Source organism: Colias eurytheme, chromosome 4 (assembly GCF_061535395.1).
Source record: "Colias eurytheme isolate Ceu_HAF_F1 chromosome 4, ilColEury1 Martin Lab GWU primary, whole genome shotgun sequence".
Taxonomy (NCBI): domain Eukaryota; kingdom Metazoa; phylum Arthropoda; class Insecta; order Lepidoptera; family Pieridae; genus Colias; species Colias eurytheme.
The window spans coordinates 4,343,654-4,357,672 of record NC_142983.1 but is presented as its reverse complement, the minus strand read 5'-3'; the positions used below and the strand labels follow the sequence as shown (position 1 = coordinate 4,357,672).

Here is a 14,019-nt window from a genome sequence, read left to right as displayed (position 1 = left end):
CGATATGCACAGAAAATTTCATGAGAATCGGTCCACCCGTTTCGGAGGAGTATGCAGACTAACATTGTGTCACGAGAATTTTATATATAAGATTTACTTAAGAAACAATGATTTTTGTTAACAAAAATACATTAAAGTAACAAACGTACTGTAGTTCATAAACTACCTACGTTTGTTACAATTTTATATGAGTGGCGTAGATATTATTTAGCTAAATCTGTAAATATCTTGTTGAATATTTTTAAGTTGTTTATTTATTCTAGTTATAGGTAAGTGATATTGAATGCCTACCAAAACATATAAAATAAATTAATTTATTGAAACAAAAGCATTGTTTTCTTTTTTGTCCTGCATAGTAATAAGTAATATCACTAACATTAAATATTTTAATTTAATTTGTTATTAAGTATTCATTTTTTTAATGTAAGTTTGGCCTAGCTAATTAAAGCTCTGATCAAGCCAACAACAACTAATTTACGAATAATTGTTTGTAAATTTGTAGACTGAATCATAACCAAGGATCTATTACTTACAGTACTGTAAACTTTAATCAAGTACCTACCTTCATATATCAAGTGCTGGGCTAAAAAAGGCAAAAATATAATATTTTATAATAATGATTCAGATTTTTTTGTATTCAAAAAAGGATATCAATAAAGTGTGTCAGAGCGAAGTAATACAGAAGGCGTAACATTTTTTTAGTCAGTAGATAATATTTAGGTAGAAAACATAGTTTAGACTTTAAAGTAATTGTCAATACTGTTCCGTTATATAGGTAACAGAATAGGTAGATGTTAAATTTATAAAGAAAAATTTATTCAGCAAACTATAATAGTTCCCAAGAAAATTGAAGCGACACTTTGTTTATAAACACTAATAAACGAGATCACTGACTTTCCTACGAGCTACGTAACAAATAGCGTTGTGAACTAGAGAACCTATTGTATTATGGTGGAATGTATATTTGGGACGAAGTTTTCTTCTACTTAAAGGAAACTAGATGTGCTTATTAAAGTGTAACAATTTGCTAGAATAAATATAATTTTATGACAGTGTGACTCGATCTTTGGACTTAAAACTTCGAAGGATTTTAAGTTGGTCCAGATAAGGTCCAGATAATGAATGAAGTGTCTCTACATATTGTAATTAAATAGTTGTTACCTACCTTACATATAATCTAGATCACATTTCAAATGTAATGATTTTGAATCACTTATTAGTCTATGTAATAGCATCCATTTTTTTAAGAACTTCAATTGTATGGGTCAAATGATAAGGATAATAATTATGTTCTGATATTATCTAAGTAGGTTCCCTTTGTACCATACTATATACAGAACCGTTCATTGGCTTAAATACAGTGTAGTATACAGTGTACAGTGTAGGAGCTGTATCTCAAAATTTAAGTAAATATTCACATGGGGTAGCATTTTTTTTTTTTCAAATTCTTGAGAGCTTATTATAATTTTAATTCTCACACTCTCACAATAAAACGATTATCATGAATGGTGAAATTATGTTATGTAAGTAATAGAGAGATAGTTTCTTAATTTTGATTCATTACAGATTCCTATCAGCCAGAAAATTTTTATTATCGTTTTTTTATCCTTTTATATATCTGTCTTGATAACTAGTTGAAACGAGATATATAAGATATTTTATTGGTTAAACTATCATGCATCAATTTTATCTTTCATTCTTGTTAAACTAGTCGCTGTATCTAATATTTGTGATTGATTTCCGATGCAAAGGATTTCGTTCACTTATTTATAAGCGGAAGAATATCTATTCAACCATTTTTCCATGAAAATTTGAAGAAGTCAGTACAAAAATATTTTCGGCAATGGTTCTCCGAGATGTTATCGCTTGATGGAGAGTGAAAGGTAATCTATTCTATGAAGTTTAAATCGAATTTCCTATAGTGTTGCATTTGACTGAAGCGCTATAATTCTTCAGTTTGTTCAATTATTGATAAATTGGTTCCTAATAGTTTTGTTTCATAGGTCATTTTAATACATCGTGGTGTATACCGAAGAGCGAAAAAACGTAAATCACAATGAACTATTGTAGCTAAATAAAAATTCGTAAAGCGTAAAACAAAAAGTAAAATAACATATATCTATTAGTCCAGGAAAATCTATTAGTCCAGGTTTCGTACAGGAAATTATTGGGCGTCTTATCAAAATAAAGCTACTCACGGAAAATTAGCTTGATAGTAATCACTTGCAAAAATAGGCGATGGATCCTGAACTATAATTAGTGAAGGTTTGAGTTTAAAACTTCATGGTTCATAATAATATAAGGCCATTATTTGAATAATTAATTGCAATTGTAACAATTCTTGTAACAAGGTTACATTAGCGATAAAGCCATTAAAGTAGGACAATGTTGAATATTTGTCATAAATTTTTCATACATATAATTTCATAGGTCCGCAAAGTAAATGCAAAATTGCCCTGAATAACATGTAAACATTTAAAACAGTAAAATAAATAAAATATTTTAGTTAACAAAATTAATTATTGAAAGTATAGTAGTTAGGTAAGTACTAAAAAAAATTAAAAAATTTAGCTGATTGGGATTTTTGTACGTGAAGATCATTCGAACCTAATGGAAAATGCTAAAGAAAACAATTGCCACCAGGGTGCAGGCCAATCCATAAAAATGGTATAAAAAATTGTAGGTAGACAAGAATAACCATAATACATAGGTACTGTATAATATTGAGATATACCATCTATGGAAATGTCTTCTGAATAAATTACAAAAAAAAAATAGTAGGTACGATATCACTGAAATCAAGCATGCTAACTTAATATCACCTACATGATAAACAAATAGAGAATATAAAAACTAGGTGAAAGTTTTAAACCTATTTGATATAAAAATATAATAATATTATCTACTTGTATACGATAACAAGCGTTATTTATGTGAAAAAATAAAATGGGTGTTGTAAATTAATTAGCTATGCATTTAACAAGCAGATAGAGCTGTTACTTTGATTGAAATTGGTCATACAATTTCAACCTCCAGGTTTGCTTGAATATTTTTTAAATATAGATATTTAAAAAATATATTTTATAGCTATAAATAGAACAAAAAATATGAGTATTCATAATATCATTTTATGCGATGATATGCGTAGGACCCACATCTAATTACATTTCAATATCACAGCAACATCAATATTTATTAACTTATTGGGTTACATTATTGCATTTTTGGTAAGGATCTCTAATTTTTTTGAAAATGCAATATAGCCTATGTTGCTCAGTAAAGATGCAGGTTTCTAATGGTGAAAGAATTTTTGAAATCGGTCCAGTAGTTTTTGCGTGAAAACCATACATACATACATACATACTACATACATACTTACAAACTTTTCCTCTTTATAATATTAGTATAGATTTGCGTATCATCATCTTGTATACTTTGCACGCTCATAACACTAACTTACTAATAGGAACTTTGTAAGTTATTATGTAAGCAAACTCCCACCACTACCTACCGTGCTTCTCTTGTTATAGTATTGAAATGTTGTAATTTTTGTTGCGCATTTGGATTTCTTTGCACAGATCATTGCGTTTGTTGAGCGACGTTTGTGTCAACTGTGAAATTGTTCCTCAGGTTAATTGTGTTTATGGCTCGCTGTGGAAAGTGAATTTTAAGTGACGGTAAGTGAAATTTATTGCTTCTAAGTACCCGAGATAGTAGTTACCTCTTGAGTTATCTTATGTCTAAGCACATACGCTATAAAATTATATAATAGCGATAAATTCAGTAAACCACATGTTTAAATTTTTAAATAATGCGATTTTTCGAATACCCTCATGTTGTCTAGGTCGTCTTGTACGCGTAATAGCAGCAGTAACAAAAAAAAATGTTTATAATGCAGCCCAATATTAAAGTACCTAGATAGTTTAGAAAGCCAATTTATTATTTCGTTTCCTAAAATATGAAAGTGATGTTAATATTGGATAGAATTGTAACCTGTGGCTGTTACGATACGAACAGAGCCATTTCACATTACATAGGTTCCTATATAATTTCTCTTGGACAATTGGGCGATAGCATGTTTTATGTAATGGGGCCGCTTGACGGTGCCGAACCTAGTCCATTCTTGCTCTAGTGCGTAAGATTCTGACTACTTATATGTATATATCTTTCTTATGTATAGAGTGGAAAAATTAGCCTCTCTGGTAGCCTGGTGGTAAATTGGGGTTTTTTGAAATATTAATGACAGAACTGAATCGAATAACCTTTACTGTTTGACTTGCGTAAGATTACCTGCAACACAATTATCCTACGAACTAATTCTTCGTCACATAATACAATTAAATGTTTTTTCAGATGACGCCACAACTTTTGAAGTGGGTTTATAATAATAAAGTAGTTGTAATATTAGCAATTACAACATTTAGTTTTTTTGTGTGTACCGTTGCATTATCTACTCGCAAGTTGACTACAGTTTGTATACCGATTGACAACGAAAGACAAAATATATTTAATAAATCTTCGTACATATTTCCTCGTGTAAATCCCAATACAATTATTCATGTAAGTACCTACTCACCACCTAGAGGAAAGTGACCAAATATGGAATACCATTTTGTTTTTGGGATATAAAAATAAAACTTCACATAAATTAAATCGGTTTATTGTTTTTACTGATCAGTCATATATCTATAAGTAGTTATTAACAGCCTTTAACCAAATATATCAGTAATTAAATTAAAATCTTACACAAAAAATATTTTTTGAATAAATATTTTTTACTTACTTTTACTTACTTTACTTACTTAAAAAACAAAATCACAAATGAGTAACCAAATATGGAATAGGTACCCATATATGGAATATAAGGATAAATCAACATAACAATAACAAAAATGTAATGAATATCTTTGAGATCAATTAAATGAATATAACATATTGTGATAAATGAAAGAAGTTACGTAATTACTTGCAAAAGTCACAAATCCAGATCCATCTGGACCAGCACATCATACCTAATGTGTTCAGAGCCCATACATCAAGCATTTAATTCAACTTTCTCCACTTTTATCGATGGAAAAAAGTCTTGACAGAACCTCCTGACTCTGCTGATGCATGTATGTTACATTCTGCATCTGCAGAGTCAGAAGGCACTTGGTCCATCAACTCATCATGTCCAGTACCTTCATCAAACTGGATAACGTCTAGTTCCTCAGAGTCTTTCTTCTTCACTATCATCCTTATTTTTCTTCGTTTGTTTGTTTCTCCTAATAAAGTTAATAACGTTGAAAGAAGAAATAGAAATATAATGATGAAATAAAGTTGTCCTAGGGACTTGGAAATCTTGTGCCGCTTTCAAATACCCCATTTTCTTTTCCCGGATGAATTTTATAGATTGTGCCGTTTTTTCTTCATCCCAGATTTTTCGTTAAATTGATTGTGAATCGGACATTCTAAAAACAAACATTACATACAGTTTTTAAAGAAATAATAGCAAGTTTATAGTATTCCATAATTAGACACCGACGACTGTCCATATTTGGATTTTTATACTAGTTCAAACTCAACTAAATATTTTTTAAATTCACAATATTTTAAAGACAAAAGATCACAAAATGGTGAAATAAACATAGTACCGTTATACTAAATAGTATAACACTTATGTAAACAAACATAATAGCCGGTAAATACTCATTTATTACTTACCTTAAAAAATTTCTGCACGGCAACAAAACAAAACACGCCTGCCACACGTAAACCGTTCGCGCAACTAACTCGATATAGTACACCGAATGAAACAGAAGATGGTCGAATGTTGCGATTCATACCTTAAAGAAATTAAGGAATTCCATATTTGGATACTATTCCATATTTGGTGACTTTCCTCTACTATTTACAATTAACATTAAAGGTACCTAACTTATCTATCGACTATAACAATATACCTACCTACCTATTGTAATGAGATGTACTGTATTAATTATTGGACAAACCTCAAGTAGTTATTATGCTTGGGATTAAATCGTTTATCATACCTACGGCCTACCCTCTTATTAGATTTTTTCAGATTCAATAAACACAATCTATGATCTTTAAATAATAATAGCAATATATTTGATACCAAATATTGAATAGTTACATACCAAAGGATTCATGAATAATAATGGATATTATTATTACAAAGGATGCAGGAAAATCACGATTTTTATGCCAAGGTGATAACGAGAAATGATCAAATGAAAACGTTCATTCAATATATTATGGCAGATTATCTTGACCCATATTAATTAGAAAATAAGAAGATATAGAAGAATCAGACTACCTGCTTATATGTATAGGTACTAGAAAAAGCAGTTCCTAATGTTACCGTAGTTACCTACTATTAATGTATCCTTTAGTGTGTGATTTTAATAGTATTCTTTTATTTCAGGAAAAAAATAATATCAGACTTCCTAGGAATGTAAGACCAATAAATTACACTTTGAGGTTTTGGCCTGATTTAAAAGAGAAGATTTATCAAGGAAGAGTCAAAATAACAGTGGATGTAATGGAATCTGTTAATCTTATCGAATTCCACGTAAAGGATATCAGGGTTAAATTTATTTCCACTAAAACAATCAAAGGAGCAGAAGTCATATCCAACGCGACAAGAGAACTCCAGGAAACGGAAAAGTATCAATTACAATATGTGGATAAACTATCTGCAGGATTGTATGAATTATTCATAGATTTTTCTGGACGACTTGACAAAGGAATCGTCGGAATGTATGCAAGCACAATGAAAAATGGCGAGTGAGTTCCCACTTAGAAAGTCTATAGGTACCTAATTAAAACAGATAAATTATTATAACAAAACAAGGTTAAAACGTGGTTTAAAGCGGTAAGGTTATTAATTATCACTAAACAATAAAACTATATAGTAACTAATAAAAACAAGATAAAAAAGAACACAAATTAATAAACTTCGGTACCCGGCTACACGACAAACAAAAAAAAAATCGTCACTCCTGTCAAATCTGAAATCATATGTCACCCAAATGTCATTTGTCAATTGTCATCAATCAAAATTCAAAACCAGAAAGTGGAAATCATCTTGTTTTGTTTGTTTGCTATAAATCCGTGGTTTATTTCTATTTATTCAATTTACTCGATTTGCATGTTCTTCAAAAACATAATAAAACTTACTCCAGTTTGTGGTGTCCTACATCAATACCGACAAAGTGCATTTTGTGCAAATATTATGGAGTTCTGTAAAGTTAAATTATCTGAACGTTTATCAACATTAGTAAACCCTGTTCACTACAACTTAAAATTACATCCTGACTTAGAGGAAGGGAAATTCAATGGTGAAGTCTCTATCGATGTTGTTTCTAAGCATGAAAAGAACTACTTTTGTGTACATACTAAGTTCTTAGATATAAAAGATGTGAAAGTATTTTGTGGGCAAAAGGAGTTATTAGTCCATAAATACTTTGAGGTCGAATCGTTAGAACAACTATATATCCAGTTAGATAAAAATCTGAGTCCTGGCAACTATCAAATAAACATAGAATTTAGTGGAGATTTAACACGTAATATAGTGGGTTTTTATCTGTCGCGACTAAAAAGAGGAGGGTAAATATTTCAAAAAAAGCTTATAAAATAATCAAAATCCTTCTCTGTATTTATTTAAAAATAAATTTAACTTGTCTGATTTTAATAGACTTGTATGAAATTTATTTCAGTACAATGGTGGCCAGTAAATTTCAGCCAACATATGCTCGCCAAGCCTTCCCATGTTTTGATGAGCCTGATTTTAAAGCTACATATGACATAACCCTTGTGAAGCCAATTGACTATGTAGCTCTCTCAAACATGAATGTAAGATAACTTCTTTCAGGTAATCTTTTGTAAAAGAGTTTCATTAAAAATAATATATAGCAATTTGAACTCTTTAATTTTGAAACATAAGTTACATAACATACAGTGTATTTAATAAAATATTCCACAATACTATTAAATATATCAGAATGTTTATAATCAATATTTTAACTGTTTTCAGGAAATTTCAAGGACCTTAGATTCCAAAACAAACACAGAGGAAGTCACCTTTGCAACAAGTGTGCCTATGTCTACATACTTAGCATGTTTTGTTATATGCAATTTTGACTTCAAAGAAACAACAATAAATGCTAATGGTATAGGAAAAAATTTCACGCTCAGGTCATTTGCTCAAAAGGATCAAACACATAAAATTAATTTCGCTCAAGATATTGGGAAGAGAGTGACTGAGTTTTATATTCAGTATTATGAAGTGCCATTTCCACTGCCAAAACTTGGTAAGAATTTGTATTATTTAAATATGAAAATCATGCAGGCTAACAGCCACTTTCTTAAAGTAGGCTGTGCTTATCACATAAAATATGATAAAGTTCATTGTAATGTTCATTTTAATATTAAATTTGTTTATTACTGACTAGCTGAGCTCCGCGGTTTTACCCACAGTGCTCTGCTCCTATTGGTCTTAGCATGATGATATATAGACTATAGCTTTCCTCAATAAATGGGCTATATAACATTGAAATAATTTTTCAAATTCAATTTTTTAATTATCATAAGATTATCTTTACAGACATGATTGCCATTCCGGACTATGTATCGGGAGCAACTGAACATTGGGGACTGATCACTTATAGAGAAACTTCCTTCCTAGTTGATGTGATGAAAGCCTCATCAAGGAACAAAATCAATGTAGCGAATACGATTGCTCATGAATTAGCTCATATGTGGTTCGGTAATTTGGGTGAGTGTCGTGAGGTTTGTAATAGTTTTTGCATATGTTTGGGTTTAAAGATATTTTATTTAGACAAATATTTCTACAAATATGTGCAGATTTTAACAAATTCACTGTCTTCTACTGGGCTTATGTGGTAATTGTTATTTTATTTCAGTAACTATGAAATGGTGGGATGAAGTATGGTTGAATGAAGGTTTTGCATCCTACATGCAAGTAAAAGCATTGAATTTTATTGAACCTTCTTGGACAATGGTAAATATATACCTACTTATTTTTTATTTTATTTTTTGATTCAAAATATAATATTATTCCATCTACACAAATAATGCTTTATATCTATACTAATATTATAAAGAGGAAAAGTTTGTAATTATGTAATTATGTATGTATTTATTGTTTTCACGCATAAACCTCTTAACGGATTTTGACGAAATTTGGCACAGACAATCTTTAGACCCTGAGAAAGAACATAGGCTACCTTTTATTGCGAAATATGTACCACGGGCGAAGCCGGGGCGGACCGCTAGTATATTATATATATTATGAATGTCAAAAACGAATAATAGTAAAATTTTTCATAGGTGCATGATAAGCATACTTGTTCAATTTGGGTTTTATTTGTGCTTGATTATTTATAAATATATCTTTATATTTTATAAATATTTCTGTTTCAGTTGGATCAATTTTTGACAAGGACTCTTCATTCAGTTTTAGTAACTGATGCCAAACTGTCAAGTCATCCGATTGTTCAAACTGTGGAGACACCAGACCAGATAACTGCTATATTTGACTTTATTTCCTATAACAAGGTAAAGTAGTAAACTTAAATTTATAAGGAATTATATTTTTTGAAGTGAAACTTCTCTAGGCGCATTGTAATGTCGCGTGTAAAATTTCAATGTCGCATCATGGCATTATCGTTACGATGTAAGGCGATGATTTTGGTATCTTTGAATGTTGCCAAAGAAGTTTCAGTTCTGACATTTATGCTTGACACAAACGCTCTTTCTTAGTAAATCTTGTGTTGTGAAAATTTGAAAATATTAAAAAACATAAAGAAATAATAATAAGTAATAACTGTCAATGTTGATTTTCTTTTTAGTTCAAATTTTACTAAATTACTATTTTCGATATAAAGATATTTTTAATTTTTGCAGGGAGCATCTGTTTTGAGGATGTTAGAAGGATTTATAGGAGAGGAAAACTTCCGTAAAGGTGTATCAGAGTATCTACAGAAATATAAATTTGGAAATACTGTGACTCCAGAGCTACTGATGTGCTTAGAACCGCACTTTAAAAAGGATAGCTCAAACTTAAGTTTACAGTAAGTAAAAACTTTTTATGATGAAAAAAATTGATATTTCACCTCATAGTTATCCATTTTGGTTTCTCTTAAAAATATAATTATTTTCTTTATTGCAATGGATTGTCCGCTATTTCATCTTTGTTGGAATGTAACTCTGAATGTTTTCACAACATATGAATTAAAAATTAAGGAATAATAATTTTAACTAAATTGAATTTTTTTTCTAAGGTACATAATGGATACCTGGACTAAACAAATGGGCTATCCACTTGTAAATGTTAAACCAAAAACAGGAAGTAAAAATACATATGTTTTGACACAATCAAGATTTCTTTTGGATCCAAATGCTTCTTATAGTGATGATTCTGACTTTCAGTGAGTATTTAATCATTTTAAAATTTAATAACCATTTGTGTAAGTATAATTATAATTATTTAATAAGAAATTAATCTTAGATTTATGATAGAATGACTACAATGTACAGTGTTCTCACACTATGATAAATAATACATTTTTATTTTAAATTGTCTAATTTTTTATTCCAGCTACAAGTGGTTTATTCCTATCACTTATACTACAAACAAAGGACAAAATGAAAGTGTCATTTGGTTCCCAGATACTGCAGAAAGTGGTAAGAATAATATTCTTTTGGTAGTGATTTATTTTATTGGTGTATAACTTTAGGAATCCATATATTAATAACTTAATATAAAGTTGAACATAAGATAGTATGTTATTTTCTTTTCTCTGTGTTAAGTGTAAATAAAGTATGTTTAAGAAAAGATTAACATATTATGTATTATAATAAGCATATATTTTTCAGTTGAACTAACACTTTCTGAAGAAGATGAATGGATAAAAATAAACAACAAGCAAGTGGGATACTATCGAGTTAATTATCCAATAGATATGTGGGAAAAACTAATGGAACAACTTCAATCAAAATCTGATAAGGTGAGTTAAGTACCTATTTATCTGTTCTGCTACATTATAATACTTTTTTAGACGTTTTTATTCATCCATGCAAAATGTTTTTTGTAAAAATAAACTGTGACAGATTTGTAGGATATAAAAATTAAAAATATACTTACAGCAAATATACAGACACAATTATATCTACATTTTTAAATTATTTAGCTAGTACATAGCTGTGCCGTGCTGTTTCACGCGTGGACGAAAATAAAGCCAAGTAATGCTGTAAAGTTTCATCTAAATCCGTCCTGTGACTTATGTCACTCGTGAGATATTCTTTCGCCTTTTCTATGACCGTAACATTTGTACATTATAAAAATCTACTACCTATTTCTCCCTTTATTTATATACTAGCTTTCCGTCGGCGGCTCCGCCCGCGGTTTCAAAGAAAAGTCGCATAGTTCCCGTTCCCGTGGATTTTCCGGGATAAAACCTATCCTATATTACTCGTGAATGTAGCTTTCGAATGGTGAAAGAATTTTTAAAATCGATGCAGTAGTTTATGAGCCAAAATTACAATCAAACAAACAAACAAAGTTTTCCTCTTTATAATATTAGTGTAGATTACTAACATTATTATAACTAAACTAAAATTATTATTTATTATACATATTTTTATATATATTTCAGCTATCAATATCAGACAGAACACATATTTTAAACGACGCGTTCGCATTAGCAGAGGCTGGTCACTTACCGTACGATATAGCTTTGAATCTCACCACATACCTAACTGGAGAAAAGGACTATGTGCCTTGGGATAATGCTGCTGCGATATTTAATAAATTGGCCGATAGATTATTCAATACAAAGGATTATGATAATTTAAATGTATGTATTTTTAGCTTATTCTTGTATGTATGGTTCTCATATATAATACGATTTTTTTGTGTAAATGAAGCTGTAATTAAATTTAATAGAAATAATTGTATACAAAGGAATTAGTTTTTAAAATACTTTTATTTTCAGGAATATGTACAGCATCTTGTCAAACGACTCTATTTGGAGCAAAGTTGGGAAAAGACCGACTTAGGCGTTATAGAAGGGTTAGGCTTATTCAAATATTATTTTTCTACCTTTTAAAATTTATCTCAAAGCTACAATTAAAATAGTGTCTAGTGTACTAAGAAAAAAAAAATTTTTTTTGTCAATTTGTTAATATTGTAAATATCGGTAATATTATATTGTCAATACTTAATACTTATATATATACCAATATTCAAGATATCAAGATACTAAGGAAACTACAGTCTACAGAGAATTTTAAAACTTTTTTTCTTCAATTTCCCCTTTTACAGACTCCTACGCACCAAAGTACTAGCTTTCGCGACTTCCTACGGTTTGCCGGACGCTGTGAAAACTGTACGCGAGTTGTTCCTAGCTTGGCTCGACTCGTACGGTACTGCGAATGCCAAGAATATCGAGCCAGAATTACGTGATTTTGTATATGTACAAGGTACTTATTTTTATTTTATTTTAATCAAAACTTATTAGGTAGGTAAGTAGGCAGTTGTTGGTTGAATAATGATATTTCTTTTAATACTAAGAATTTAAATTATAACTTCACTTCTGTCGTCAGTCATGACTACTATGTTTTTTTAATTATCGTAATATTGTTTTTTTTTTTGTAAATATTGTCATAATTTATGTTAAAGGAATGAGGAATGCTTCAATGGAAGAATGGGATAAATTATGGCGCATTTATCAAATGGAGGAAGATGTACAGGAACAAACCAAAATTAGAACAGCATTAAGCGCTCCAAAGAATGTGGATATACTCAGGAAGTATGGATAAAATTTTTACATTTTTTTTTGTCTGTAAACTATTTTTGTCTAGATAAAATAAAAAAGTACCATGCATTTAAAAAATAATTTTGTAAAAAATATTTAATTTAATATTTCTCTCTATTTTTGCAAGTAAACTTATTTAGAATAGATGATTCGTTGAATTTTGTTGATATAAATGTAAAATAAAAAAAAATCACTACATTTTTTTCTAATACTTACCATTTTTTTTAGATATTTAGACCTAGCGTGGGACGAGAAAAACATACGCAGTCAAGACTATCTTAACGTACTAAGTATTATAAGTTCGAACCCACATGGAACAGCGTTAGTTTGGAATGAAGTTCGCACGAATTGGCCGCGGTTGGTCGACAGGTTCACTCTGAATAGCAGATATCTGGGCAATGTCATACCTAGCATTACCAGTTCGTTTAATACGCAAGAAAGATTTCAAGAGGTGTGTATTTCACTTTTTTTACAAATTAAAAATGATTTTATTTATAAATTGGCCGATGCTTTGAATATAATATGGGTATTTTATAAAGCTGTGGGCTCAACTCAGTATAAATATAAGGTGTTTATACAATATTAGAAATGTGAACATTTTATAATAGCCACAAACAACCTTCTGATATTTTAGAACGTTTGAAATGTTAAAATGATTATTATTTGATATTTTTTAATGTCAATAAAGTTGAAAATGTCAATGAGAATAGTAAACAAGATACTTTCTTTCAGATGCAGACATTTTTTGAAAAGTACCCAGAAGCAGGTGCCGGAGCTTCAGCGCGTAAAAGAGCGCTTGAAACTGTTCAAAATAATATTAAATGGTCTTCTCAGTACAAAGATGTCGTTGCGTCGTGGCTGGAGAATCATCTTATAAGAATCGAATAATATTTATATTTTTACAATAATATAGTATCTAATACCTAATAAATTAACAATGAGTTTAAATTGCATTTTATTTATATTCAAAGTACCAATAAAGTACCTGCCTGTTATAAGTCTGTGTGTCGTGACTGTGAAATAGTCCAAATAGTGACGTTACAGAAGATGGCGTCAATTTGTGACGTCATTCGCTTGTATAAAAATGACGTCACTCCTTTACTTCTGCGCATTCCTGCTGAACTAGAACATGCTATGACGAAACGAATGTTTCGATACAAAAATCGTAATGGTCTCG

At 29.9% G+C, this 14,019-nt stretch overlaps 1 protein-coding gene across 2 annotated transcripts; it reads left to right on the top strand.

Annotated features, from left to right (window-relative positions):
• The first annotated feature begins 3,520 nt into the window (after positions 1-3,520).
• On the top strand, positions 3,521-13,790 carry LOC149908880 (glutamyl aminopeptidase-like). Of its 2 annotated transcripts, XM_090120461.1 has the most exons (18): positions 3,521-3,677; positions 4,354-4,560; positions 6,428-6,789; positions 7,722-7,857; positions 8,039-8,315; positions 8,609-8,779; positions 8,928-9,025; positions 9,448-9,582; positions 9,931-10,097; positions 10,308-10,454; positions 10,625-10,710; positions 10,903-11,033; positions 11,682-11,882; positions 12,021-12,097; positions 12,350-12,507; positions 12,707-12,836; positions 13,071-13,293; positions 13,575-13,790. In XM_090120461.1, exons 2-18 carry the CDS (start codon positions 4,354-4,356, stop codon positions 13,728-13,730), a joined length of 2,862 nt encoding a protein of 953 aa, XP_089976587.1. In that variant the 5' UTR covers positions 3,521-3,677; the 3' UTR covers positions 13,731-13,790. The 2 variants fall into 2 exon arrangements, with proteins under 2 accessions (XP_089976587.1, XP_089976588.1); XM_090120462.1 differs by lacking the exons at positions 3,521-3,677; positions 4,354-4,560; positions 6,428-6,789 and adding an exon at positions 7,060-7,611.
• Positions 13,791-14,019: the final 229 nt, after the last annotated feature.